This window comes from Scaptodrosophila lebanonensis, unplaced genomic scaffold (genome assembly GCF_003285725.1).
Source record: "Scaptodrosophila lebanonensis strain 11010-0011.00,11010-0021.00 unplaced genomic scaffold, SlebRS2 tig00000085-arrow-pilon, whole genome shotgun sequence".
Taxonomy (NCBI): domain Eukaryota; kingdom Metazoa; phylum Arthropoda; class Insecta; order Diptera; family Drosophilidae; genus Scaptodrosophila; species Scaptodrosophila lebanonensis.
The window spans coordinates 3,147,829-3,175,320 of record NW_022060564.1 but is presented as its reverse complement, the minus strand read 5'-3'; the positions used below and the strand labels follow the sequence as shown (position 1 = coordinate 3,175,320).

The 27,492-nt window shown below is 35.4% G+C and overlaps 2 protein-coding genes across 3 annotated transcripts in view; one reads left to right on the top strand and one right to left on the bottom strand.

The window, feature by feature from the left end:
- Window positions 1–1,059: 1,059 nt before the first annotated feature.
- On the bottom strand, window positions 1,060–6,490 carry LOC115626415. The gene is made up of 6 exons (XM_030521782.1): window positions 5,952–6,490; window positions 5,418–5,658; window positions 5,067–5,347; window positions 3,282–4,332; window positions 2,091–2,433; window positions 1,060–1,822 (listed from the first exon to the last, which is right to left on the bottom strand). Exons 1-6 carry the CDS (start codon window positions 6,329–6,331, stop codon window positions 1,515–1,517), a joined length of 2,604 nt encoding a protein of 867 aa, XP_030377642.1. The 5' UTR covers window positions 6,332–6,490; the 3' UTR covers window positions 1,060–1,514.
- A 2,115-nt stretch (window positions 6,491–8,605) lies between these two features.
- Window positions 8,606–27,492, top strand: part of LOC115626352 (zinc transporter 2) — a 34,644-nt gene continuing 15,757 nt past the window's right edge. The window contains exons 1-4 of one of the 2 annotated variants that reach the window (XM_030521702.1): window positions 8,606–8,728; window positions 11,238–11,383; window positions 22,513–22,623; window positions 23,440–23,560. In XM_030521702.1, the coding sequence (XP_030377562.1) occupies window positions 8,697–8,728; window positions 11,238–11,383; window positions 22,513–22,623; window positions 23,440–23,560 (410 nt within the window). In that variant the 5' untranslated portion in view covers window positions 8,606–8,696. Of the gene's footprint in view, window positions 8,729–11,237; window positions 11,384–12,531; window positions 12,822–22,512; window positions 22,624–23,439; window positions 23,561–27,492 lie in introns of those variants that run through there. The other variant, XM_030521703.1, reaches the window with a different exon arrangement.

Here is a 27,492-nt window from a genome sequence, read left to right as displayed (position 1 = left end):
GCTTAATTTTTTGTTTGTTTTGTTTTTGTATAACAATGTGGTAAAAACCAACGCTAAGCTTAAGTACGGCTTCGTAGAAGCTAAAATAATGCTTATTAGCTAAAATGATTTTTGATTAAACTAGGCATAATGTATAATATCTGCATCTGCAAGTATTTTGTTGTTGAAAATTATTATAATTATTGCTCGAAATGCAAATCAAAGAATTTGCTATAATCGTATGTTTAGTATGTATAATTCATTTTAAATTCCCCTATGCTCTCCTCTCTGGTGATATGAACGTAATGTGTGCGTGATATGAATGAATACAATTAATTTACTTAATTATTCTAAATGAATGTAACATTCGTTTCGTACAATTTAATATCTCAGCACCATTTTTTATTAATAGCACATCTTTTCAATTACACTATGCAACAGAACTGTATACACTTTAATAAGCCAACCTATAGAAATGTTCTGAAATGTTGCTGTCCATTAAGGAAGGTGAACACAAATTTTTAAGTAATATATACTTTCAAGTTTAAATTGTGCTTAATATACTAGAAAATAGTACTAGAAAAATAGTTATGTTGGACTAGTTGGTATGATGTAGGATTATGTTTTGGAAGACAATAAAATAAAAGATATGATTTAAATGAATTATCCTTAAATTTCAAATAAAATGGTTTCTGATATGATTTCTAGGTTTTGTAGATTGCATAGAAGGAAGCTTAACAGGTACTTATGCTCGGCATGATGAGACGACGAATCGATATGGATGTCTAAACGAACTAGTTTCTAATTTGTAAAGTTAAAAAAGTGTGCATAGATGCTTCCCGAATGGCACTTTATATGTAGCTGTAATATAGGAACGATCGGTCGAAAAAGCGGTGTCAAGGTACGCTTGCCAACAATATATACTTAGTTTGCAACTAAATCGGCAAGGGATAGATATCCCATAAAGCTGCCATAGGAACGATCTTTCGAAATCAGAAACAATTACACTCTTACCTAATTTCTTCACTCTTCATGCTTTAGATATAGTTAAAACCGAATTCATTAATGAAATCCCCTTAAACTGCTTAGAATATAGCTAACTCTTTATCGGTTTTCGTTCAAAAGTAATGTTAAACATTAAACAAAAGTTTGGTTTCAAATATTAATTGTTTAAATAGCTAACAAGTGCAACCAATTATGAATAAAGATGCCTTCTTATATGATAAATATTTGGCGAACCAAATGTTCGATTTAGCTTCAAGTTTTTGTGTTTTCTGAGCAACTCAAACAGATCCGAAAAAAGTTGTGAGATCTATATACGAGTGTGTTTACAATTCTGTTGCATAGTGTGATTCAACAATAGTTTCATATTGTCAAAGCATATGTGTTGATGGATCTACAAATTTCAAAAATGGAGCAGAGCCTTGTATTTTGGTTTTTCCTATGGATATTGAAAAATTTTCCTATGCGCGCGCGTTCCTTCTCTCCTTTCTCTCTATGTGCTCCAGTTAATGGCTATTTTAGGTAGCATATTATTAGACTTGAGTATCCATAATGCTGCCGTAGGACTCTTCAGCAAATTTGGGCGCAATATAATCCTCGTAGTAGTTTATGAATATCTCCTTGTACTCATCCGGTATGAATTCCAGTGCGTTTAACATTTGCATTAGTTCTCGATCTGTGCACTTGTAGTTGCTTAGTGCCACAATATCCCAGAAGTAGGCGAAATGCTTCACATATTCCAGGGATTGAGAGCCATGCTGGGCGGCAGCGCTGGGCAGTGCACTACGCATAATGGAACCCAATTTATTGAACTCCCAATCGTCTAAGACAGCGGCGCCTTCTGCAAACGAAAGGTTGTTTTGTTTTGTATAAAGAGCAGGAAAGATAGTAATAGAGAGCCAATGCGAGATGGTATTGGACAGATCTATTTAGAGCTAGTTGGTGAGGTGGGGTTGGGTGGGCATTAAAGAATAGATGTGAAATGTGAACAGTTGGCAGGTGAAAGGATTTTTAGAATATTAACACAGTGTGCTAACTCTCTCTCTCTCTCTCTCCACTCTCTCTCCCCTCCCTTTAAATCGCTAAATTGTTGCTTGAAGCGAACCTACCTCGATGCACCATCAGACACTGCTCCAGCAGTTGGCGGGCCATAGCTGCTTTGCATTCGTGAAGTTCCATTAGTTGCGCATCGGCACGTTCTATAGCCCCATAGAGTTTGCAACGCTCCTCAATCAATTCGCAGTCCAGCAGCGAGTTGGTGAAGGTCCAGAACCATTCCAGTTTCTGCGCCTCGTCGCATTGACTGCAAATCAACAGTTCGCCCCCATTTTGCTCCGGCTGCGTATAATATTCGGAGAGCCACCATCGCAGATTGCGTGCATGCTGCAGTGTGGTTGGTGTAAAGATTTGCATGCACTGGGGGTTATCACAACGATATCGATGGAATTTTTGCTGCAAGCCGGAGGTAGAGGATGTTGGTTAGGCTATGTCACTATAATGCCTAACATTAAGATCGAGCATGGCTATAAAAATCGCATCCACATCCAGAAACTAACAGCTAGAAACTAAATCCTGACCATCTTCTTTTTAAGCAGATAAATATCGTTCTCAATATATTTTCTCACATCATATCACATTAACAGACTTACTGGACTTTAAAATCATCTTTTAACCTAAATGCTTAGAACTGAAAATAGGGGATTTCTCTAACTGTAGGATGATAAATAATGAAAAAGATTGTCTTTTGTTTGAAGAAATCAAAAATGTATTACACAAAAACTATAAAATGAGGTTTTCTTTCTTTAGTTTTTGGATATCTGAAGGGGAAGAGGGATATATAACACAAAAACGGATTAAATAAGATGTGAATCTATTCTAACGAATGATCCATGTTGTAGATATAACCACTCCTATCGATTGCAAGATGAAAATAGGGGATTTCTCTAACTGTAGGATGATAAATAATGAAAAAGATTGTCTTTTGTTTGAAGAAATCAAAAATGTATTACACAAATAAAACTATAAAATGAGGTTTTCTTTCTTTAGTTTTTGGATATCTGAAGGGGAAGAGGGATATATAACACAAAAACGAATTAAATAAGATGTGAATCTATTCTAACGAATGATCCATGTTGTAGATATAACCACTCCTATCTAAACTCTATTATGCTAGAACATTTTTTGAGCTATAATGTACAGAACCTTCTTTGTAATATCCTAACATTTATAGTTTTTCTTCTGCATTCCTTGTGATCTTTTTATAGCAATGTTCGATTGTATATTTTATATGAACTACTTACAAAATCTTCGTCGGGATTGCTGCGCAAACACTTCTCGCATTGGCAGTTGATGCCACGACATTGCAGCTCCTCTAGCCGTTCCTCACGTGTCGTTTGCTGATAGTTGCCACTGGAGCAAAAGCAATTGTAAATAGTGGCACCAGCCTGTATATCCGACAGAGCCAAAGCGGTGAGTGTACGCCCGGAGAATTTTTTGGAAATGCTGTCGGCACAGGACTGTTGACAGAGACTCAGTGTGCAGGGATAGACGGTGTAGGCCACAACAGCGACATCGCCGGCTATCAAATGCAAATGACCCGACTTGACGTGCATGGGCGCTGACCAGAGCTGGAACTCGTTGAGCGGTGAAAAGATGTGCGGATCGGCAGGCAGAACAAAGGACTGGCAGTGTACGAGATGTTTGTGACGCAGCTGGCAAATGTGACGCAGCAGGAGGGCCGCCGTCAGCAATTCCCATTCGCATTTGGACAGCTTCGTAGATGTGGACATGTTGCGTTCCAGCTGATCAAAAAATGTGGTGCATTTGCTCAGGTATATGGCAAGCACATGGGCCACAACCGCTAAAGCGGCAAGTGTTTCCACATCCTGTGCATCCGTGTGTGTCTCCAGGCGCAGCAGCGAGCAGTAGGCAATGTCCGTCCGTTCGGTTAGGACGCCATTGAAGGCGGCCCAGAGCTTATTGAGCGTGGGTTTCTTGCGAAAATGCCCGACGACTTGAGGCATGCCCGTAATGAGCATGCGAAAAGCCAATTGTATGAGCCGTGGCATGGCAAACACATCGCCCAATGCCTCAAAGAGCTCTATCTGATGGGCGAAGCATTCCAGAGCATGGATGGGCGCATGCTTGAAGCGGCACTGGCGCGAACAATAGACGGCCGTCCGATTGGAGCAGTAAATGCAGGGGAACTCAACAAACTTGGTCACGCCGCAATTGTCGCAGAGCCGACTATTGCCGCTGGGCACCATCACAAGCGCTTCCTCCTCGAAAACTGTTGAATTCTTAGCCACGGGTCTGATGGTGCGCATGCTGGATGTCTTGCCATACCAGGCGCTGAAATATGTTAAAATCATTCGATTAGAAGATAAAGAATTTGGCTTTTAACTCTTCTAAACAGATACGTATTTATATAAAGATTTAAGGCTTTCATTATTATTCGCTTATGATGGAAAGTAGTTGCATTAAATCCCATTTCCATTATTTTTTGTTCTTGTTAAAAATCAATATAAAACACTTGTGTGTTGAGCTTTTTCCCAAAAGGCTATATTTGTTGTTATGTATACCTTTAATTGAGATTAATATTTAATCGGTGGTATCGAAGGATTGATGTGTGTACTACCAACAAAAAACAGGCGGTCGCTTTGGAAGCAAAAGCCTGCATTTTAAAGATTCCCTTAATTATTCATGTATTATCATGTACCTTGTGTGCATGTAACACGCAGAAGAAGGCATGCCAGACTTTATCAGCCAGCAAAGGTATTTTTTCGCGTCTTCGGATACGAAGTGCAATTAAATTCTGTCAATTTTGTTCGCGTCAGATGTTTATGCGTCAGATGTTGACAATTTATCAATACCGGTAATGAAAATGGTAAATGGCGAATTAATTCTCTAAAAATAAAATGAATAAACACTGTCTAGCGATTTTTTCTGATTCTATTGGCTTTACTTTAAAATTAAACTTAAATAGACTTTCTTCCAAGAATTTTTAAAATGTGTTGATTACATAAAAAAAACGATAATCAATTAATAAGTTTCCTCCACCGTTAATAAACATTTCTTTCACTCACATTTCATAGCACTTGGACTCATGTGTTTCCAGATCGTCACCTGTTTGCACGGCCATCTCGAAGCGTTCCGACTTGAGGACCTCGCACTGATGCCACAGCTCGTGTGTGCGCGTCTCGAACACCTCGTTCAGTTCCATATGCAGGAGCTCATGCAAATGCTCCTCGCAGAGCGTAAAATTGCGCATTTTTAAGGCACATGAGGCTTGGCGCAGCTTAACTAATGGCAAATACTCTTCTGGATAGCCTAGATCCAATGCGCACAGACAGTCGTCGTAGGATTGCTATACAATATACAGATATCTAATTATAGTCGACAGCTGTGTGATAGTTTTAAGATGTTTGCTACTCTACCGCATACATGCCGCAGTCATGGAGCACTGTAGAGCGATTGGCATGGGCGATGGCTGCTGCCAAACTGTTTTTGGCCGGAGCCAAGAACATTGCCTCGGTGAAAAAATCGCATGCTTTGAGAGCGTGCCGCTCCTTTCGGTATGAATCATTGCCCGCCTCACGTATCCGTCGCGATTCCTCATCCGATTTGAAGCTGGCAGTTTGCTTGCGTAGTTGCTGAAACCATTTCATTACGTGAGTCCTGTGTGAAAAAAAATAAACAACACAACAAAACAACGTATAATTAGTGAAGGGCTCGGGGCATTGCAATACTGAACAAACCAACACCGATACAATTTAATTATTCACAGCAAAAATGTCAAAACGCAACTGACCCAAATTTTTAGTAACTGGACACAGAACGAAACACAATGCTACTTAACCCTTAAGTACACACAAACACACACACGCACACATACAAACATACACAAACGTACACAAATGTGGTAACGGAAAATTGCACACATGCATGCAAAGAGTAACTATGTAATACACCTGAAATCCAGCTGTGGCTCCTTGGTCGCGCTCGTGGGTGACATGCTCAGCCCGCCCACAGCCCCAATGAGGTCGTCGGCGCTTTCAGCCTTTGACAATGGCGCTTTGCCATCCTCGCCATCGACAATGGCAGCATGTTCCGTCTCCACTTGTATATTTGTCATCGATTGTTTTGTGCGCCTTTGCGGCGGCGCCTCCAACAGCAGCAACAACTGCAGCTCATCATTGTACACCAGTTCACTGAGATTGAGTCTTTCCAATTGTAAACTGATTAAGTCACCCAGCGAGAGCGAGTGCGAGGCAGCGGGCGCAGCAGCGACTACAGCAAACTTTTTGTTGTTATTCACATGCGCGGAGGTTGAAGAGGAAGAAGATGCCATCACTTGCTGCTGAGCTCAGAGTTTAGAGTTGTGGGTTTTATTCCAATCTTTGACGCCACACTTAATCTGCCATATTGTCAAATTGTACATGGAAATGTGGCGAATTCGTTTTTGTATACGCGCGCGCCAACATCTTACACATGCATGCTTTTGGTATTTTATTTTAGCTCGAACATTGATTTCTGTACGTTAGGTTTCCATATTGATTTTTAACTGTGGCAAAGCTGCCAGCTTGTTTTGCAGATTTTGGCGCAGCTGCCACTGGGGCGGCAGCAATGGCCACACCAACGGACAACGGTATCGATAGTAGAACTGCAGCCCTCGCTAGTAGAGCTTTACCGATATGTTAACGTTTTGTTATGTTTTACAATTTATCGGACAACGAGCGTATAAACAATTCTGATGGGCAAGAGCCGGCTTTTTTCAAAGGCCTATAAATATATATAAATTATAAAGAGCTATAAGTAGAATAATTTTCTTTTTTTCCATTTCAATCCAATAATAAACAGAAAGTAAAAATTGTTTTAATGAAGTATGTACATATTTATGTATAAACTTAAATAAGCACAAATACATAAAGTATTTGTGAACATTACGTTAAATAAGCGCAAATGCACATTTGAAAATCTTTTTTAAATTAAGTTTCTAAGCATTTTTAAAATATACACACCTTTTTAATTAATAGTATTATAATTTTTGGGCCATAACGCGACAGTTTTACAGTTATTATAAGAGACTAAAAGTTGCAGAATATATTTTATTTGCAAACTTCAATCATGCCGTGATGGGATTCCTGCTAGTAACTACATTTTAAAGTACAGTAAGTATATTTTAAAAGTAGCATAAAGGTTTTATAGCTGCTAGTTACAGTTTATCGATAGTTTTTGATGCATTCAGTTTGAAATAATCGCCTGCAGTTGCTATTGTGAATTGCCCGCCAATTTCTAAACCTAATTCAAGTGTCTGGTAAGTTTAGAAAACGACGGCTGCTACACTTGTTGTCAATGATGTGAACGCCCCATAACTGTTATCAATTATGTGACCTGTTATCAGCTTGCCAGTAAATCTCTGGCCGTTTAAACAGTAAACACTGGGGTGGTATACCGTCGCTTTAGCGCACGTTACCATTGAACAATATAAAAAGCAGACTGTGTGCCACGAACGTCACTTCTACTTCTTTGCACGCTCTATGCGTAAGGGCGATAAGGAAGTGTTGAAGAAGCGACATCAATTGCCCCTTTTTTGTACATATAGTACATCATCAATTGCCTGACGGGTTTTGCATTCTTTCTTTTCTCCCTCCCCTTACTCAATATTTACTTGTTTGTACACTTGAAAATAAATATTATAGAATTATAGAAAATTACACTAAAGCTAAGAGTGCTTTTCTTTCATTTAGAAACATTCTCATTACGATTATTCTTAATGTATTTGTAATTTGTATTTAGGGGAAAATCTTTTATTGGACTGAGAAACAGAATATTGAAATATATTTGCATTTCGATCTAAAATCAAGAAAAAATAAAATAAAGTAAGAGTGTTTTTCTTTAATTTAGAAACAGAAATACATTCTTACTTCGGTTTAGGATGATTGTTTCTGATGGATTTGATTTGTATTTAGGGAAACATTTTCTATTGGACAGAATTTTGAAAAATATTTTCATTTCGATCTAAAATCAATAAAAAAGATACATCTTTTTCAAATTAGCAGATTTGTAAGTGCGCTGGGGACTGTACTGAACTAAAAGCACATCAATATAAATAATTATAGTGAGAATATTATGGGTTTCAATAAAGTAATTTATCTCATCGTTGAAAAACTACTAGAAATATTAGAAACACATAAGAGAGGTACAAAAATATATTCAATTTTCTGATAAGAAAATCATTTTCAAATTTCTTAGACAACATTTATCCAAGAAGGGTAAAGAAGGGTAGTTGGCCGTATTATTTAAATTCAAAAGCGTTTAAGGACACTTCTTTTTTCTGAGTGTGGGTGTGTGCTTTAAATAAACAAACTGCATGCATGTATGCACACGAATCTCGCACACGGCCTGCACCTCGGCTCCACTAAGATTTAGTAAGAGGTAGTAGTAGGCTGTAAGTTTTTATCAGTTGTTTTATCTGTTGTTTGCCTTGATCTTATCTCTTCGCCTTATCCCTTGTGCTCTACAGCCTCCTCCTCCTCCTCCTCAGCCTCCTAAGCATGATGTTTGCTTGATAGTACAAGTAGGTGGGTATAAGAAGTATAAGAAATAGAGACAGTTGCCAGTTCGCACTTCTGTTGTAACGTTTAAAGTTCGGTCCTTCGTGTCGTTCGTGTATTAAGTCGGTGTATGTACTATTAAGGTTTATAAAAAAAATAATGCTGCGAAACGAAGAATCGCCAATTGTCACGTAAGTGAGCGCAGAAAAATAAAAATAAAACTTGGGCGCATTTGCTTAACTAAATGACAACTTTTGGCTAAATCTGTGCAAATTCTTAAGAGTTTGGCAAAAACGTGAAATACGAGAAAAAAGAGATGCGTCAGGGAAATTAACATAAATAGCGGGCGCTAAATAGGCGTAAAAGCGTTCGTGGGAGCCCTGACAACTGGCTCTCTACAAATATAGCTAAGTACCTACAAACATACATACATACATACATACATATGTATGTACGTACCACTATCTGTTGGTGGTCGTCGTTTGTAGTTGTGCGAAGAAGGCCTCGAAAGTTGGCCATGAAGCGGCAGAAGCTGAGTTTAAAGCGCACATTTCTTCCTTCCTACTTAGCGAGAATTCGTTTTCTGTTTTTTTTTTTTTGTTTTTTAAACTCTTACTCTATTTTTACATTTTTTTTTTTTTGTTTTGGTGCAATTGCGTTGCAAACTTGCAGAGCAAGTAGTTTAGCGCCATTTGCACTTTTCGTAGTAAAAATTACGCGTACCCCCCCACAGACACAGACACACACACACACAAGCATTCACACTCCACATAGAGAGAAAACTTATCAACGGGCACATCACACACACGTGCAACAACCCTGTCGTCATGTAGTTGCCAAAAGGGTGGTTCGGGGAAGTTGTGTGGGGGGGGGGAGGTATGCGTGGGCGTTCCTAGACGTTAAGTAGTCGCGTCGTAGTTTGCGTTAAGTAACAAAACTTCAAATTGAATTTTTCGCTGCACTTTTCATTGTAGCACCTATGTAGTATCAGACCCCCCCCCCCCCCCCCCCCCTTTAGCAGGACCACACTTTTGCGATGCCCTTTCGATGTTTATACGTATAGTTCTACATAAAGCTCATTAAGTCCTCGGCACAGTGTGATATATCGGACAGAAAGAAACCGTAAATAGTTTGATATCTAAAATTATTTCAAGTATTTTTTGGAAAAGAGAAGGTATTTGGAGTCTGAACAGAAAAGGGGTAAACAATTTAGCTGCTCAGTGTCCTCTGAGAAGTATGTTAAAGCATTCCAATTAACAATTAAAACATAAATACCTCATTCGGACAGAAAGCAACTATAAACAATTTAGGAACCATAACATGTTCATATATTAAATCATTTCAATAAACAATTACAATTGTTTTTACACTTAAAATATAATATTCTTTAAATCAGGGAACAGTCCTAAACACTCTGATATTTAAAACCGGCATTTGAAGTATTATCACAAAAAGAGCTGAAGAAATGTGCACAATTAATAAATGCATTTAGATATTTATATATTCAAGCAATTACAATCAACAATCACAATTGTTTTTCACTTAACATATAGAACTTCTTAACTTATTTATGAAGAAGTTGTGAACGATTTTGCGAAACATTCTTAGTATTATTTTATCTTGAAATTTGTTCGCAAAACAGTAGAAGCAACGTGTTGATGTCATGGGCTTTTCAATTCTTCTAACAACAATTCGACAATGATGAAATCTTCAACTCCAAATTTTATTATTTATTTAATACAATTATTTCAGACATTATTAGAGAATCATATGAAACTATGTTCACAATTAATAAACCTATTTAAATGTTCATAATTTAAAGAATTCCAATTAACAATTATAATTTTTTTTATAGTTGAAATATAGTTTTTGAAATGTAGTATTCATGAATAACTTTCGACAAAGCAGAAGTATTTATTTATTAATGAATTAAAATATATTAAAATTACAGTGAAGCTAAGGTAATCTTTCCTATACCTAAAGATCATATGCTTTTTTAAAATGAATTCAAAGGATGCATTAATGGAGATGAAGTGGAATTGTATTATAAATATAATTTACCATTTTTAGAAAATTTCCATTTATTTTAAAATTGTCTTCAGGCGGACTAAAAAGAAGGTAGCAGGATCGAAGGCTGGAAAAAATTATTAGTTCTTAATATTTAAATAAACCTTAGCAAAAAGGCAATGCAAGATTTTACGTTTGAATAAAATAGTTATAAACATCTTATCTCGGGTTTTGAATTCTTCTCCATATTAATAAATAATACAGAAGGAAGAATCTGTATTTATAATTAACAATCAGAGATTAGGTCCTGTTCTGCATTACCATAATCCTATTTCTCAGGATCCGCCTGCATAAGTTCAAATTGTTGTTTGTAATTATTTAAAATGTTTTGGCCTTCACAAAAAGTTTGTTTGTTTTTTCTATTTTATTTTTAAGCTCGTTTTTATTTCACATTCTCCACATCTTTTTTCTCCACTGTTGCTTATAGTGCGAAAGTTCTGTTTATAGTTAAGGGGGCGGCAGGGGAGGGGGCTATGATTAACCTTTTCATTTGGCTCGGTGAATTGCCGCAGTTGGCGGCGTATTTTTAATTGCCTGACAAAGTTGCACTTTAAGTTGAACATACGTACATATATGCACTTATGGGGCTTAATGTCTGCCCTCCATTCTGACCATTATAGTTTGCTTTTGCAGGCCCAATAGCCGACTGGGGGGGCGTGGGAATTACAATTATGGCACTAATTTGCATTCCGTGGAGAGAGGAAACGGCAACAATAATATCACACCAGCAACACCTTCGCAGATATTTTGTTTGCATGGCCGCTCCAAGAATTTTGAGGGTAAGTTCAACAATTTCCGTAACTATGTGCTGTACGAGTAGTAGTATAATTTTACAGTTCTTTCGATAGAAATGTATGTTTTCGATTACATTTAAGTTCCTACAACAATTGCTGCTTTTTCCGAAACAATTTTTAAACATTTTCGATCTTTAAAAAAAAACTAAGCTGCTTAAAAGCGAACAAAAATAACCCATAATTGAAAGATAAGTTTTTTTTTTAATATGTGAATAATCTGGTCAACAAAATAATGTTTTTATAAAATTTGCTGCTTTTAGCGAAATTATTTTTAATATTTTTGGATCTTTAAAAAAAACTAGGTTGCTTAAAAAGAAACAAAAAAAAAAACCATCTAATTAAAAGGTAACGTTTTTTTTTTTTAAAATATGAATAATCTGCTCAACAAAATAATGTTTTTATAAAATTGGCTTAAAAAGGAATAAAAAAAAAAACATATATTTAAAAAGCCAAACTTTTTTTAAATGTGTAAAAAAAGAAATAATATTTTTATAAAATTTGTTAAAACTCAAAATGTCTTTTATTTAATTTAATATATTTAATAGAAACGTCATATTTGGGGAATAAGAAATAAGGTTATTTAAAATAGCTAAAAAATTATTATTATGTGCAGTTTGTTGATTATAAAGATATTGGAACTCGATATTAGATATAGAGAATATTGAAAATATTATCAGATTTGTGCCGCGAAAAAGATGCAAATACTTTGAGTTGCTTAGCAGGTTTAATAGTTCTCGAACTAATATCCCGAAGATTACTTTTTAGTTCTCAATCTTTTGTTAAATTATTCAGTTTCCATATCTTGTAAGGTGATATGTTTCTGCCTCTCCCGTCTAATTGCATATAGTTGTATAAGTAAATAAGTACTATATATAAGTATACGTCGGATCTTTAATGGGTTTAAGTAACTACCTCTGTAGACATGATGGCGTGCGCTGTTTGCGGTTGGAAAAACAAACAAATCACACGTCAGGGTTTCGTGACGACGAGTCGACCTGCAAGTCGGTTTGCAAATCGATCAACACCCCTGCAATTTGCAGTCATTCAGAAATTATTTAACTTGGCAGCATTTGATTCTTAGTTCAATGCTTTAAGCAACAAAAATATCTACAAAAATTCATTTTCACAGCACATTAATGTGCTTGTGGAGGTGCATGTCGTTCCATTGATTGTGCAGTTTACTACAAAAACAAAAAAGAAAAAAACAACAACAACAACCACCTCAAAGAAACAAGAAAAAAAATATAATAATAAACGTGAACGAATTCGAAAATTTGCGCAATTTTGTATTATTATCGTAATGCGCGCTAATTGACAGACGACACGGAAATGAACGACGCCGTCGTATATAGACAGACGACAACATTGACAACCACATCAACCACATGTTTGGAGAAGCGGCGACATTGGCCCAATGGCTATGGTGAGCAGCTCTTCACATTAAATATATACACATTTTACAATAATACATATATATATATATATACATACATATATAGTATAAGTGTCAACACTTTATCGAGAGAGTGTTGGGACTACAGCTGTTCTTTTGAAGAAGATTCCAAGAAAGGGTTGCTACAGGGTTTTCAAAAGTAATTTTTTTTCTGAACAAAATATTGAAAAGTTTTTTCAAAAAGCAGAGTTTGTGTCTTTTATATGATATTTAAATTACTGCATTTATTATAATAATTTATTCATGTACTACAAGTATACTGGCTACTACGACTAAAGCTTTTCTGTTTTTTTGTAGAAGTAAAGCAAAAGAAGGGTTTAAAGAGAAATATTTTTGCAAAGATAATATTTTGATTTCTGAAAATGAAGAAATAGTCAGTTTTTTTATAATATATTATTATATTATTATTAATCCACATACTACACTGGTTACTAAGGCTAAAGCTTTGAAAAAGATTACATGAAAAGCAAATGGATGGTTATAGGGTTTTCAAGAGCCATTTTTTTCTTACGAAAATATTGAAAAGCCTCTTCAAAAAGAAGAATTCGTCGCTTTTTTATGATCATTTAATTCCTGCATTAATCATATTCATATACTATATACTACATATACTGGCTACTAAAGTTTTTCTTTTGAAGAAAGAAAAGCAAAAGGAGGGCCATTTTTTTTGAACAAAATATTAAAGCAATTGCTGAAAAAGAAGAATTAGTCAATTTTGATTAATAGAATCGAATTCTAAAAAAAAGACTTAGTCACTTTTTTATAATATATAATGCACTTAATTATAGTAATTATTGTTATTACTGTCGCTTTTCTTTTGAAGAAGATCCAAGAAAACGAAAAGTAGGGTTTTTCTGAGCCATTTTTTTTTTGTAAAGGAAATATTTGAACTTCTGAAAAAGAAGAATTACAATTTATGAATTAATTATAATATATGAATTAATTAATGCATTTCATTATTATAATTAATCCATGTATTATACTGATTAGGTATTCAGAGCTCGCTTTTGGCTTAAATGTGAAGACAACTCTTCAGTGGCTAACATTTTGAGGCGCTCGGAGCAAAACTCAGTTAGTTGCCTTAAAGATTCAGCTAGTTCTGGCTAAAATGGACAGACAACTGTGTCGTATGTCTATAGCTAGTACACACACACACACTCACATATATGTAGACACATACATACATATGTACATATTCTATAGCTGTGAAGCTGCGGCTTCTTGGTTGGATGGCTTTGTCATCAATCAGCTCCTGATTTGCTGCTTGCCAAACGATTTGTGGCGACGACAATATACGGTGGCGTTTTGAAGGGGGGGGGGGGGGGGGGGGAGTGGTGGTGGTGGTGGCACTGTTGACTTCAACAGCTGTGGCAGTAATCAAAATTTATGTCAAACCGCCAACGCTAGCCATAAATTGTTGTCCGATGTTGGTAGCTCGCAATTTACGTGCGACGATGAGAAGAATTTCGGAAGGCGCCAGAGAGTGATATACGTAAGTAAATGGACAGTTAGTTCATTTTTTCTCCTCTCAAGTGAAGTACAGTGAGGTTTGCTTAAGATGAACATTCAATATTGGACCCCCAAGTTGGTAGATTTGTTGAGTTTTGGTTTCGAGAAATGTTCTCTCTAATATTTAGTTTTTTTTAGATAATTTTAAAAAGTTTTTCTACCAAATTTTGTTGCAATCTAATTTATGTAGTATTTTAAAATTGAATTAGTTATCTTTGTATATATATCTTGTATATATCTTGGTTGATATTAGATAAACAAACTGATAAATATTTTAGAAAACTAGACTTGCTCGTAAAGCATGCCTGCATAGCTTACCATTTAAATATTTAAAATATTTCCTTCGAGCTCTTCTCACAGTTCAATCTAAATAATAGTTTAAAAATTTGTACAATTTGATTAACATTTTGTCACATCTTGTCAATCTTGACTGTACTTATTTACTATATATTCTGCTAAGCCAGATCGATGTGAGCCACACATCAAGTTCACATTCTAATTTCCTTTGGAAAACTCCGAACATAATTTCTTACATAGACATCAAGTTCATCAATACATACATAGTAGTATGTGTAGGTATACTTGTATATATAAAAAAAACGTTTATATAGCAAGTGGCAAGATGGTTGCGACATTTCGTTGCTTCGCTGATTCGATTTATTGGCAGACGAACGACCTTAAATGACATTACATCATGTCTAGACGGCCAAGTAGCGAGCAGCCTACACCTTAAAAAAAGTATGTTTAAAAAAGAAATTCTAATTCACGGAAAATGCATTTGGAAACTATTGGATATTGCTCAGAGGAAATATATTTTTAACGTCTTTTGTGCACAGAGAGTGAAACGGAGGGGTGGCAAATCTTGCTTGACTAGACGTGTCGCTTGTTTGTCTGTATGAACGCCTAGAACTTTTGAACCACATAAGCTAGGGACACCAAACTGGTTAAGTAGATCTGTGTTATCAATATGTATAGCAAGTTTAATGCAAAACAATTTATATCCTCATTATTTTGCATAGCTAAAAAAAAGTCGAACAACAAAATTTAATGTAGTTCCATTGATCGGGAAATTAAAAGGTTCAGCTTCGTGTAAGAATTACAGTTTTAAAATTCTGTTTCAAATGCATTTAAATTCTTGTATTTTAAATCCCAATAGAAAAATTATTTATTTATTTTTTTTGGGAGATTGATCTCAGTGGAAAAAAAGCCAAGCTGTTGATAGGTGAGAAAACTGGTTTCTCAGTTTCTCAGCAAATAAAACTAAATCAAATTAAAAAGTGCATATTAAAAGAACCATTTATAAAAATCAAATGAAAAATGCTTAAATAAAAATAACACTCAAGCAAAACAAACTCAAAGAAAATAAGCAAACAAATTCTCTTTATTCTCCAACAATTTAAATTTATAATAAACAATTATAAGTTTAATCAATTTTTCAAAATGGCATAAAAGTCAAGATTAATTTCTAGAAAAACCTGCCGCAATCTAAAAAAAATCATAATAATATAATAAACTTATAATTTAATTAAAAAACCCCAGCACAGAATTAAAACAAAACAGAGTTAAGTTTTCTTAACGAAGTATTAATGCGTTAAAATTAATTTTTCCAAGTGTGTAGTAGAAAAATGTATACTTATATATCTTTTGGTTGAAGTGTGTGCTTTAAGAACATATTTACTTCTTCCAAGTAGTGCCAGGAGTGAGGACTCAAGGTTGCAGCCTTGCATTTGTTGCAACATTCGCTTAAATTTCGTGCTCGTATGATGATTAGACCAGGTTGTTTACTCGCTCCAGTCGGCCAGCTTTCAATGCTCTTACATGCATCTACTTAGTTATACGAGAAAGCTAAGCTTAAGTAGTCTTCGAGTTGTTGTTTATCGCGAAGTGTTGAAAGCTTTGCCCGCTGGTCCGGCCATGAGCTGCCATCACATTAGTTTAGTGATAAACGCGACTGCGGCATCAGTGCCGAGGGAAATTATACACATGTGTGATGTGTTTTTTTACCTTCACGTATTATTGAAAAATTGTGCAAAAGAAATGATCAAAATATATTGTTATGATGTGCCACAAAGAGCGAAAGCAATATAATGAAGGCAAGATGTTAAAGCAAAAGAAGCCCAATATTGTGATACGATTTGATTTGACTTAAGCATTGACACTTAAAGCAATTATAAATTGCGAGATACTATAAAGCCATAAAGCCTTAATCTGCTCTACATAGTATGCATTAATCGTAGCAAGATTTGCATACCAAATATTGTGAAGCTATCTCGTATAGTTCTCGAGTTGCTTGCGATCATACAGACGGACATACGCACTTATAAATGACTTTTCATTACGAATAGTTCTCAAGTTTTCTTTCTTTATTTATTGCTTAGATGCTCCTATATGATGCTTAATCAACATACGAACAGTAAGAAAATATAAATAAATATATTTATATATACCAGTGACTATTAATTGGTTTTAAAACAAAACAAATAATTTCTGTTTAATACAAATTCGACGAATGCCTCCTTAGTTAGTTGTACAGCGAAGTCAGCCAATTGAAGAATTATTAATATATTACTCTCCAAACAAAAAAATCGAACTTGCTAATATTTGTAAATATGCTGTTATCGTTTATTTCTTTATTATTTCATAGTGGGACAAGAAAAATTCGTCTAAATAAAAGCAGTAGTGAAAATGTTTAAAGTGATTTGAATAATCTACTTAACTTTATTATTTATTTTTTATTTATATAAAATGTTTATTTTCGAACATTATATATTGTTAAATGCTTATATTTTTAAGCCAAATATAATGTTTTCCTAATTATTATCTTTAAATATTGTGCCAATTGATTCCACAGGTGAATAGCACGAATAAAGAGTTGCCGTTCAGAATGTTTATTTCTTTAATAACATAATTTTAATAATTTACAAAAGAAGGTTATTTGTTTCGAAATCGCAAGCAAAATAGACCAACAACATTTATTGCTTTTAAGCCTCTTACGCTTCCAATTTAAATACACTATAACTTAAAAGAAAGAAAATTTGACATAACTAATTGTAAATTAAAAACATTTCTCCTTCTTTAAAGCAATAGTGAAATTTTGAGCTATAGACTTGTCAGGTTCTTATATTTGATGGTTTTTGGTATTTTTCCTTTATCTAGCAAGTTTTCTTAACTTGCCGGACTCGATAAAAAAATTGATTTTTTCCACTTTGCATTTATTTGTAGTTTTATTTAATTAATGTGCTATTAAATAATTTCTCTTATAAGATTTCGTTTCAAATAGCCGTACTATGCAGGTGTTTGTTTTATGTAATCGATATTTCATCAGTTTAGTCGCTAAAGTTGTCAATTCATTTTATCCATATGCCATAAATTTTGCATAAAATGCAGTGGCAGCGCGATTTATTTCGATTCAATTATATGCCGCCATTAATTATTTATAAGTAATTTACATTGTTTGCTTTGTTCGTTCGCTTGCACTCTGCATCGAGAATAAGAGCCGTACACCACGTGTAAGTGGTGTCGGGGACTCGGAATAATCAGAAGCATATGAATGCCAACCGAAGCAACCAAGACTCGCACAAAATTTCCGGGGCCAAAAACAACAACAACAACAACAAACACCCGACGGCGACGGCGACGACTATGACGACCGACTACCAATTAAAGATGCAGATGGATCGGAGTTGTTTAAATTGCAAGTATGATGATTTTTATGCATCAGCTGCTGCACAACTGCTTTGTAGTGGATGAAGAGAAGCTCGGTCTCTGGGTGGTTCGGTGGCTGGGCGGCTGGGTGGTTGGGATGCTGGGAAGGAAGTAGAGCGGCAACTGCGCGGCCTAATAGGTGCAAGAGACGTGAAACACGTGCAGGCATCGCCCAAAAAAGGCCTCCACTTCCATCTACCAGTATACTCGTAGTACATGGTACGAACGAGTCTTGGTTATGCACAGGAATTTAATTTCGCTGCCGGCATTGTTACTGCCATTATAGGCAAGTGTGTCTACACTACAGATCAAAAGTAGATTGCCACTACAACTGTTTTTTAATTACCAGATATTTTCATTTTTAACTCTTTCAATTGACATCTTAAGAAGCCAACCAGAAGACTAAAAAGAAATCAATCAACATCATCGCATAACACTAGGCTTGCAATATTTTTTAAAATTAAGCAGAGCAAAGCAAATTTTATTTAGTTTCTATAGAATTTGTAATTTTTGTTATTACAAGATAATTTCATTTTCAATTCTTTTCATTGAAATCTTTTAACAACTCTCATAACTTATTATAACTTATGAATACTAAAAATAAGTCAAACATCGTATCGTCAAAAAAGTAATACACAAAATAATATGCTCATAAATAAAATTCCGTTTAAAAAATGAAAGCATATCCCCCTTTTCTATATTCAACATAAAACTCTGAAACCAATTCAGATTCTCCTTCCGCAAAATCTAAAGAAAAGAAAAAAAGAGTTGAAGAAATTATTAATCATACTAAAGCTATAGAAAATAAAAAATTTAAAAATCAAATAAACCGGTTAGTAAACAAAATTGATTAAATTATAGCTCCCAAGAAAAGAAAATCAAAAATAATCAAATTAAAGCCAATTTAACTTCATAAGAAGTAGTTTGAACAATACTTCAATATTTTTGAGAATTAAGCAGAGCAAAGGCAATATTTAGTTTCGATATCATTTGTAACTTAGTAACTTGGCATTTTTTAGTTGTTTATGACAATAACTATATTTTTTTTGGATTCACATTCTAATGTGGGAACGCCTTATTTGTAATTGAGGAAGCATAATAAAGATAACGAGATAAGATTATTCTTAATTCATTCTTCTCCACACCATATATTGTTTAACTGTACGCGTAGAGTTTGTCGAGCAAGATGTCAAGTTTATTTTAAATCCGCTGGCCATAGATTATTAGATATGTTTTCGTTTTTTGAAGAAGACCATTCAGTTGCTGTAAAGAGGAAGAAATTGTTTATTGCTTTTATCGCCATGTCTTATCAATAAAATTACAAGTAAAAACAAATTGGTTATCATAGTTTTTAACGCACTATATTTTCATATACTTCATATTGTTATACTTCATATTGTTTGAAGCTACTTGTATAAAAAACGTTAGTAGATAACAAAAAGTGGTCATAATCTATGTAAAATGTTTATTACTTTTTCAAACTTTGCATTGAATCTATATCGTTTGTATTGTATTGAATGTTTTCATTATTTATTTATTATTTTATTTATTAAAACGCATTTTTGAATAACCTATGGAACATCATAAGTATACCAAATGTTTTCTGTGGAGCTTTTTACAGTTAAACTAGCGGAAAACTAAACTTTTTCTAGTATATCCTTATCCGCAAAAGTGAGACCATAAGAAGAAATTACAGGGTTATTAAGAGTAGAACTTTCTTTTCGCAATTAGTATCTTGATCTTCTGCTGATTAGGCTTTGATTTCTAAAATATTTGCACATTTCACTTCTGAAAAACAAAAAAAAAAACCTCGTGAATATAACAGGAAGTGTTCGGCATTGCTTCGAAATAAGAGTTATATCAATTGGATATAATTGTTTTTTTAATTTTGGTATTATTGACACTGATTTAAAGGCAATTAATATTGAAAAACTTTCATTTCGAGCAACTGCTTAAAACATACAATTTCAAATGGATTTAGAGGGGCCTGGCATGCCTTTACGAGAACAGATCTTACATACAGATTAAAGGCTTAAATATTTAAATAAAGTGGATTTAGAAATGGATCTTTAAGTAACCATTGGAATTCAGATTTTCACCTGGCGAGGGTACATTTTTGATAGCTCGTAAATGTTGTGTGTTCGTAAAACTTAAATCTAGATATGCCTGAAAGCTTGCACGTCATACTGTCCTGTCCTGCCTTCGTTTACAATCTTTGTACATCCTGAGTTCTTATACATTTTGTTGATTCATATACATATAATGGTTAGTGTGTGTGTGTGTGTGTGTGTGTGTGTGGTATGCGTATGTGTGTGGGCTACGTCCTTGTGCTGAATTCAAATGAAGAAAACCGCGCTACGAATGAGACTGTGGAGTATAGAGTAGAAGCAGGAGTAGAAGGAGTGCAAGGACGAAGGAAGCAGCATATGCACATTTGTGTATGGAGTCCATGCTCCATGTTCTTCCTCCCCGTGTGCATGTGTGTGTGTGTGTGTGTGTGTTGTGTGGGGAACAAAGAAAAGTGCACAACACGAGGAGTAAAAAGAGGAGTAAAGCGGCAACGAAAGAGTGCAAAGAAAATGCAGCGGAAATGACAAAGCATGAAATACGGCTGCGACAAATGCAATAAAGTATTTAATAGACTGTTCCTAGGCGAGCAACCAGACCGAGCGAGCCAGTGCGCTGCAACCTATTCCCTCCTGCTTCTCTTTCTCCTGCCCCTGCTCCTGCCCCTGCTCCTGCTTCTGTTAGTGACACAAAACACACGAACCAACATCGGAGCTCAAGCTGCTCATGTGTGCGAGGGAAATGGCGGTGGAAAAGCGGCATTGGTGGTCATTATTCACGTACCATGTTAAATAAATTTAAATGCCTGTTTTATAAATATGTTGAACTAGTGGGACCGAGACGTAGCGTATGACAGCAACAAAGAACGTGCGAAAAAATGCGGCAAAGGAAAGCAAAGGGAAGAGAAGGAGCAGGTAATGGGAGCAGGGAAGAGTGTCAAGAAAAAATATTGGCTTTATTGTTCTGCCCATGGCGCCGGGTGCAGAATGTGTTGAAGCTACAGAACTCGACCTCTCTATAAGTATATGGGACAAGATTTCAATTGTTTATTGTTTATTGAAACGTAGATATAAAGTATAAGTGCTGAATTGTTTAAAGCAGAGTAGTACTTGTAATTGTTAAGTTCTTAAAAATAATAAGACGATTTGAAAATAAACTTATTTTATCATTGAATATGTTGCTTATTTAGACAACAAATTTTTACTTAAGATCTATACTTATTTTTTATCTTCAGCATCTACTTTCTCTTTCTCTAATTTACATTTGTTATATAATGTCTTCTCTTATTTCTATTTGGACTGTGATTTCTATTGAAAATGTTGCTTATTTAGACAACAAATTTTTATTGAAGGTCTACACTTATTTCCTATCTTCCATAACTTATCTTTCTTTCTCAGCTTTCTCTTGCTGCAGTTCCTTTTAATTTACATTAAATACATAACCCCTTCTCTTATTTGTATGTGGACTGTTATTTCTATTGAAAATGTTGCTTATATTTATTGTTACTTGAGATCTACACTTATTTTCTATCTTCAACAACTTCCCTTTCTTTCTCAACTTTCTCTTGCTGCAGTTCCCTTTCATTTCCATTTGGTATATAATTCCTTCTCTTATTTCTATGTGAACTGTAATTTCTATTGGTTGTTTTTTATTATCTACAATAATTGTTAGATATAAGAACAATATGTTGTTAGTTACTGGAATTATCTTTTTTTATTGCAAAAGTGATTCATTTTCTGATTTCCTTTCCTTCTAAATATAAATAGTAGTTATATGAAGTGTGAAAAAAGAGCTGTTGTTTAAAAAGCGCTGATCTGTTGACAGACGAGCACACTATATAGAATGACAGATACTTGTATCTTTGGAGATAAACAAAATAATTACTAACTAACCATAGATTAGTTAGTTAATACGCTCACATGATAGTGATATAGTGATGGTGATATACATGTATATATATAGTGATAGCTGTCAAGTAGAATTCATTTTCCTCCTCTACTTACTATTTTTTGTTTTAGTTTGTCTCTGGCGACTTATGGCTATAAATCGAGGCATAGCTGGCCAAATGACAAAGGCATTAATGTACATTATTGTACAGTTTTTTCTTAGGCTTTCACTTATCTTTTAAGTTGAAATTACAACGTCATATTATTACATATCTTTATTTTAAATATTATAATATTATAATATAATATAAATCATAGTTATAGTTAATATTTTTACATATCTTTATTGTAATATTTATAATATTATAATGTAATATAAATCATTGTTATTGTAATGTGTAGCGACAGCACAATTTGTTGATTTATTAAATAAAATTTACTTTTATTTTATTATCTCTTTCTCTCTCTCTTTCTCTCTCTCTCTCTCTGTATAGTTCGCGATCATTGTCATCGGGCGCGCACCGAGGGCGTTGATGTGAAGGCTCGACGTAAATTGATCATTGCCAGTGTCCTGTGTCTGGTTTTCATGATAGCTGAGATAGTCGGTGAGTATTTATTTAGCTTATTGTGTGATGAACACAAAAACAGAAAAGAAAAACAGCAATCTCCGACACTGTCATTGCCTTTCATTTTCGCTTCCTTTTTCGCTGTCGTTTTGCTTTGATTTTCCCTCAATTCCCTCGACTAATTTTCCCACCACCTCAGAGAGCATCGGCAAAAAAGGAGCCGGAAAAATAATACAAAATAAAAAAGAAGAAAAATACAAAAAGAGATAAAGGCGTTTCAGTCAAACAAAGCGGTCTGGGCCGTACGGCCCCACAGACGAGACGCTTAAAAAGTTAGCACCGGAAGTGCAACAATATGGCAACCGGAAGGCTTACTGTCTGCCCCGCTGATGCCACCCCCTCCCTCCCCCAGTTCATTCCATCACTTTCGTTTGCTCTCTTCGCAAATTCTACCCCCAGTTCTCTCTGTTGTGTTGCACAATAAACATTTAATTTTCAAGTGGTGGCGGGCAAGCCATGAAGGGCGTCCGTTGCTGTTAATCGCTTTGCAATTACCTACAATGTCCAAAGCTGCTTGCCAATGCCGCTTCCTCTCCTCTCCTTCCTTCCTTCCATCGCACTGTGTCCCAAAGCGTTGGTTATTTTCCTTGCTTTTTCATTTCACTTTTCGTTCTCTTTGCGCATTGTGATGATGCTGTGCTTCAAATTCCAATCGAAATTGCTCGCACAACTCCTCCCTTTTACTGTTTTCTGCCATTGATGACAACCAAGAGCGGTTCTGTCGTCCTCCAACCTCCCTTCCCTTTTCTTTGGCTCTGTAACTTAATTTTTTTTACCATTAAATTTTTGCTACAGGTGGTGTACTATCGAACAGCTTGGCCATTGCAACAGATGCCGCGCATTTGCTCACCGATTTTGCCAGTTTTATGATATCCCTATTCGCCATCTGGATAGCTGGACGACCATCAACACAACGGTAAGCCGAATCACTAAACAATGTTGCACCAGCATTTCTTATTTACAATGAAATAAGAGCAGCAACAAAAAAAGAGAAACATTATTAACAAAGTCCCCGTGAATATTAAGGAAAGAGTGTTGTGAATATATTTATGGCCTTATTACACTAGACTAAAGAAAAAGCCAGTGCAAGCGATAAGAAAAACTTGAAACATAAATCAACGGAAATGGCAAAAACAAAACTGTATTTTCTGTTGGTCTGCTTTGTGTTACGCGACTTTTAGTTTTGCCTTTTGAGTTGGTTTTTTTTTTTTTAGAAAGTATTCTAAACAAATCTATGTGAAACTAAGAAACTTTTAGTTTCGAAACGTTTCTATGTTAAGTACACAAGTACACATCAATATCCGGTGTCCATTGTGGAAATGAAACACAATTGAAGTAAAGCATAGCATACTTTTGGGGTTCACTCTTGCCAGGTTTGAAAACAGCAGTTTTAAACAAAAAGTCGGCTAATTGAAGAATATAATTTATTTAATTAATTTTTATAGCGATTAATTAAAATATATACATATATTGTTATTTTTAAATATGTATAGTATAATGTTTATATATATGTCTATTCAAATGGGGTGGTTATGAAGAAACTTGGATTGCAATTTTTATTATCTATTTTATCTTCAAGAGCAAAAGCTAACACAATTATTGTTTAATAAATGACATTCACACTTATTCTAAAGCAGTTGTATCTTCAAATCACATAAATATTTAAATATAAAATATTATTGAGAGGCTTGACTCTTACTCGTAAATACAACTTTTAGACGAAATTAGATTCCGAGATCGGTAAAATGTACAAACAGAGCGAACATAATGAAAAGTATTTTAGAAATTGATGGTGCTATAAAGATTAAGGTGTTGCAATGTGCGTAATCGTGTTGATTTATAAAAGGACCAAAAAACAATTAATTTAAATTAATTTAAAACACGATAAAAAAAATACAGCCAGCAAAGAACGAAAAATGGGAAAACTTTTAAAATTATGCGAATTGTCAACAGATGCTTTGGTAGATATTATTTTATTGCTTAATTAAAAGTACTCTTAGCTTCAAAGAAACAAGGTTTAATTGAAGCTTTTAATCCAGGAAATAAATAAGTCTTTAAGAAGGCGTAATTACTAGATAGGCGCTAGCATTAGCATTAAAATATATATGCATGTTATATTTATGTTTATAAAATTGTCAGATGGGTTAGTTAAGTACTCCATTGCCATAGAAACTTAATAGCTTAATTTCACTAAATTTGTGCGTTATGTATAAATTTAAGACCCTTGAATTTTCTGTAATTGAGTAATTACAAATATTACAATTATCTCCATTAATCAATGTTCATCATGTACTTAATGGAAAATATTGCTGCCAAGCCAACGTGCTTCCTTAATATATAACACTCGGCTGCATCTGGCCATTGCTCGGCCAGATTGAAAATAATGCAAAAACAATTTACAAATAATTTTTTGGGGTGCGGGCATTATTTCTGCATCCAACTGCGCCGCCAGCGTCTAATTAGGCGAAAAGCCTGTTTCCAAATTTTCACAGCCAATAGTAGGTAGGATATAGTAGTTGCTCCTGCCTAATGTCGGCCATTGCACATTTTTCAATTGGTCTGTGGGCCGTGGTGGGCCCCGACTTTCTACATACTCGTACTACTTATTCGGCTGCGTTGTTGCATCCATCTTGTTCTCGCTGGCAATGCCGGCACGTACGGCTCATTCATGCAAAAATCTCACTCACTCTCGACTTCACCACCGAGACTCTAGCACTGGAGGACTCCGGGACTCTAGGACTGTGGGACTGTAGGACTCGACGACTCTAGTGAGTGCAGCCACAAAGTGAATAATGAAAAACTTTTGCAATTTCAAGCGTGTTGCATGGTAATTTTGTAAATTTTCTGCCGTTGCCTGAGACTTTGAGGCCCGTTGTTGTTGGTGCGCATGTGGCAGTGGCGGCGGTGGCAGTGTCGGTGGTGGCGGCGGCGGCGGCGGCGGCGGCGGTTGCAGCAAAAGCGTTGCATACTTGCAGGCGCGCCGCTCCATGCGGTTCGCAGCGTTCGTTGCCGAGTTGACAAGCCTAATTTATCAAAACAAAACACATTTGCACAATTGCAAAGGCAAACGCAGAACGTAAACGTAAACGCAAACGAAACGAAAACCTAAACAGTCGTTGCTGCAGTTGTTGTCCTTCCCCCCCACCTCGTCGCCCCTTCGTTGTAGCGCCTTCGACCTACCAAAAACCCAGGGAGCCGACAGCCGGTCATTAAGCAAATGGCTGCACTCGGAGCGCGCGTTCCAACTGCAGGAGCTCCTGCCACCAGCACATCCATATAAACATACTCGTATATGCAGAGATGCAGGCGAAAATCACAAATTAAGGGATTCGGTCACTGTGATTGGGCGGGGAGCAAATATGTCGCTGTCTAAATTTTTCAAAGCTGTAGAAAACGACAAATAATAGACAGCATCAGCATTGGAAGTTGAGTGGCTTTAGCTGTGAGTCTTATGAAATCTTTAGAACTATATACTATATATGAGCTAAGGCAGGACAAGTTTTCCTGAGAGTTCCCTTGGTTTTTGAAGATGAAGTTCAATTTCAAGAGATCTATGGAACTATCTAAAGGCGGCTAAAGTTTTCATGAGATTCCCTATTGTATTTAGGAAGATTAAGTTGAGCTCAGAGTTTCTAGATTTCTATTACAAACTTATATAACTTTCCCAAATACCGAGCACTTTTTCTTAATTATCAATAAATATTAATTGAGATGTGCTAACAATTATCCATTAATAATACTATTGCATTAAGACAACTTACCCATATTGTGTTCATTATTAATTATTTATATATGCTGTGATTTGTAAGTGTTGGAACCTATGGCTAATAAGACTGTAGTTAAAACATGTTTTATAAACTGAGCACTTCTTTTATGAATTATTATAATAGCTCTCAGCTTTACAATGTAACCTACTTGCTTATTCCATATATAATGTCTGCCTATGGAGTTTATATCGCATACCAAACATTCAAAAGCTAATCTGCTTCTTAATATTTAATAGTTTTTAAGAAAGGCTATAAGTTTCAGGACCCGTTTAAAATTTTCTGTCTTAATGGCGCAAAATAAAAGACAGATTCCCGTCTTATGACAATTGTATGTTTTAGTTTGCTGGTCAGTTTTTGATTTTATCTAACGATTCTACAGTCATATCTTTTAAATACTTCTTCAGCTTGGCGATAAAGTTTCTTCTTTCAATTGTTTTGATTGATGTGACGCCATTTTAATTATAATTGTAAATTTATGTTTTTTTTTGGTTTTGCAAGCAGCTCCTTGTTAACTATAAATCGATTGAAAATGACAAATTCTGAATTAATTATAGGTGTTTGGAAATGTAAGCATCAAGCTACTGCCTAAATTTTTAGCTTAGACGAACAAAAGTGACTTTAAATTTCGTCACGTTTGTGATCACAGCTTATGAATCATTGCCTGAGATCACGGCTCATCACTAAAGCATTCAAATACTCGTACTTGTACAGAGACAAACACCCATTCCCACACACACACACACACATACACACACATCTATATAAACCTAGCACTGCAACGACATTGACACAATCTGCGCAAACACGGCAACACTGGTTGCTGCCTCTACTACCTTCCTGGCTGGCTGGTTGGTTGGTTGGGGCGAGGGGCAGAAAGGCTGAAAGGCAGGAGCGACCGGAGCACGAAGCATTCAACGGATGTTTGCTGGAAATTAAATTGTATTATTATGGCGAGACATTCGCATTTGTTGTTGCCGACATTAGTTAGCAGCCGACAATGTTACGCTCTCTGCCATTATTTCAATTTTATAACAAGACCCCGAGGCCGTGCCCGCGCCCGCGCCCTAGCCCGAGCCCGTGC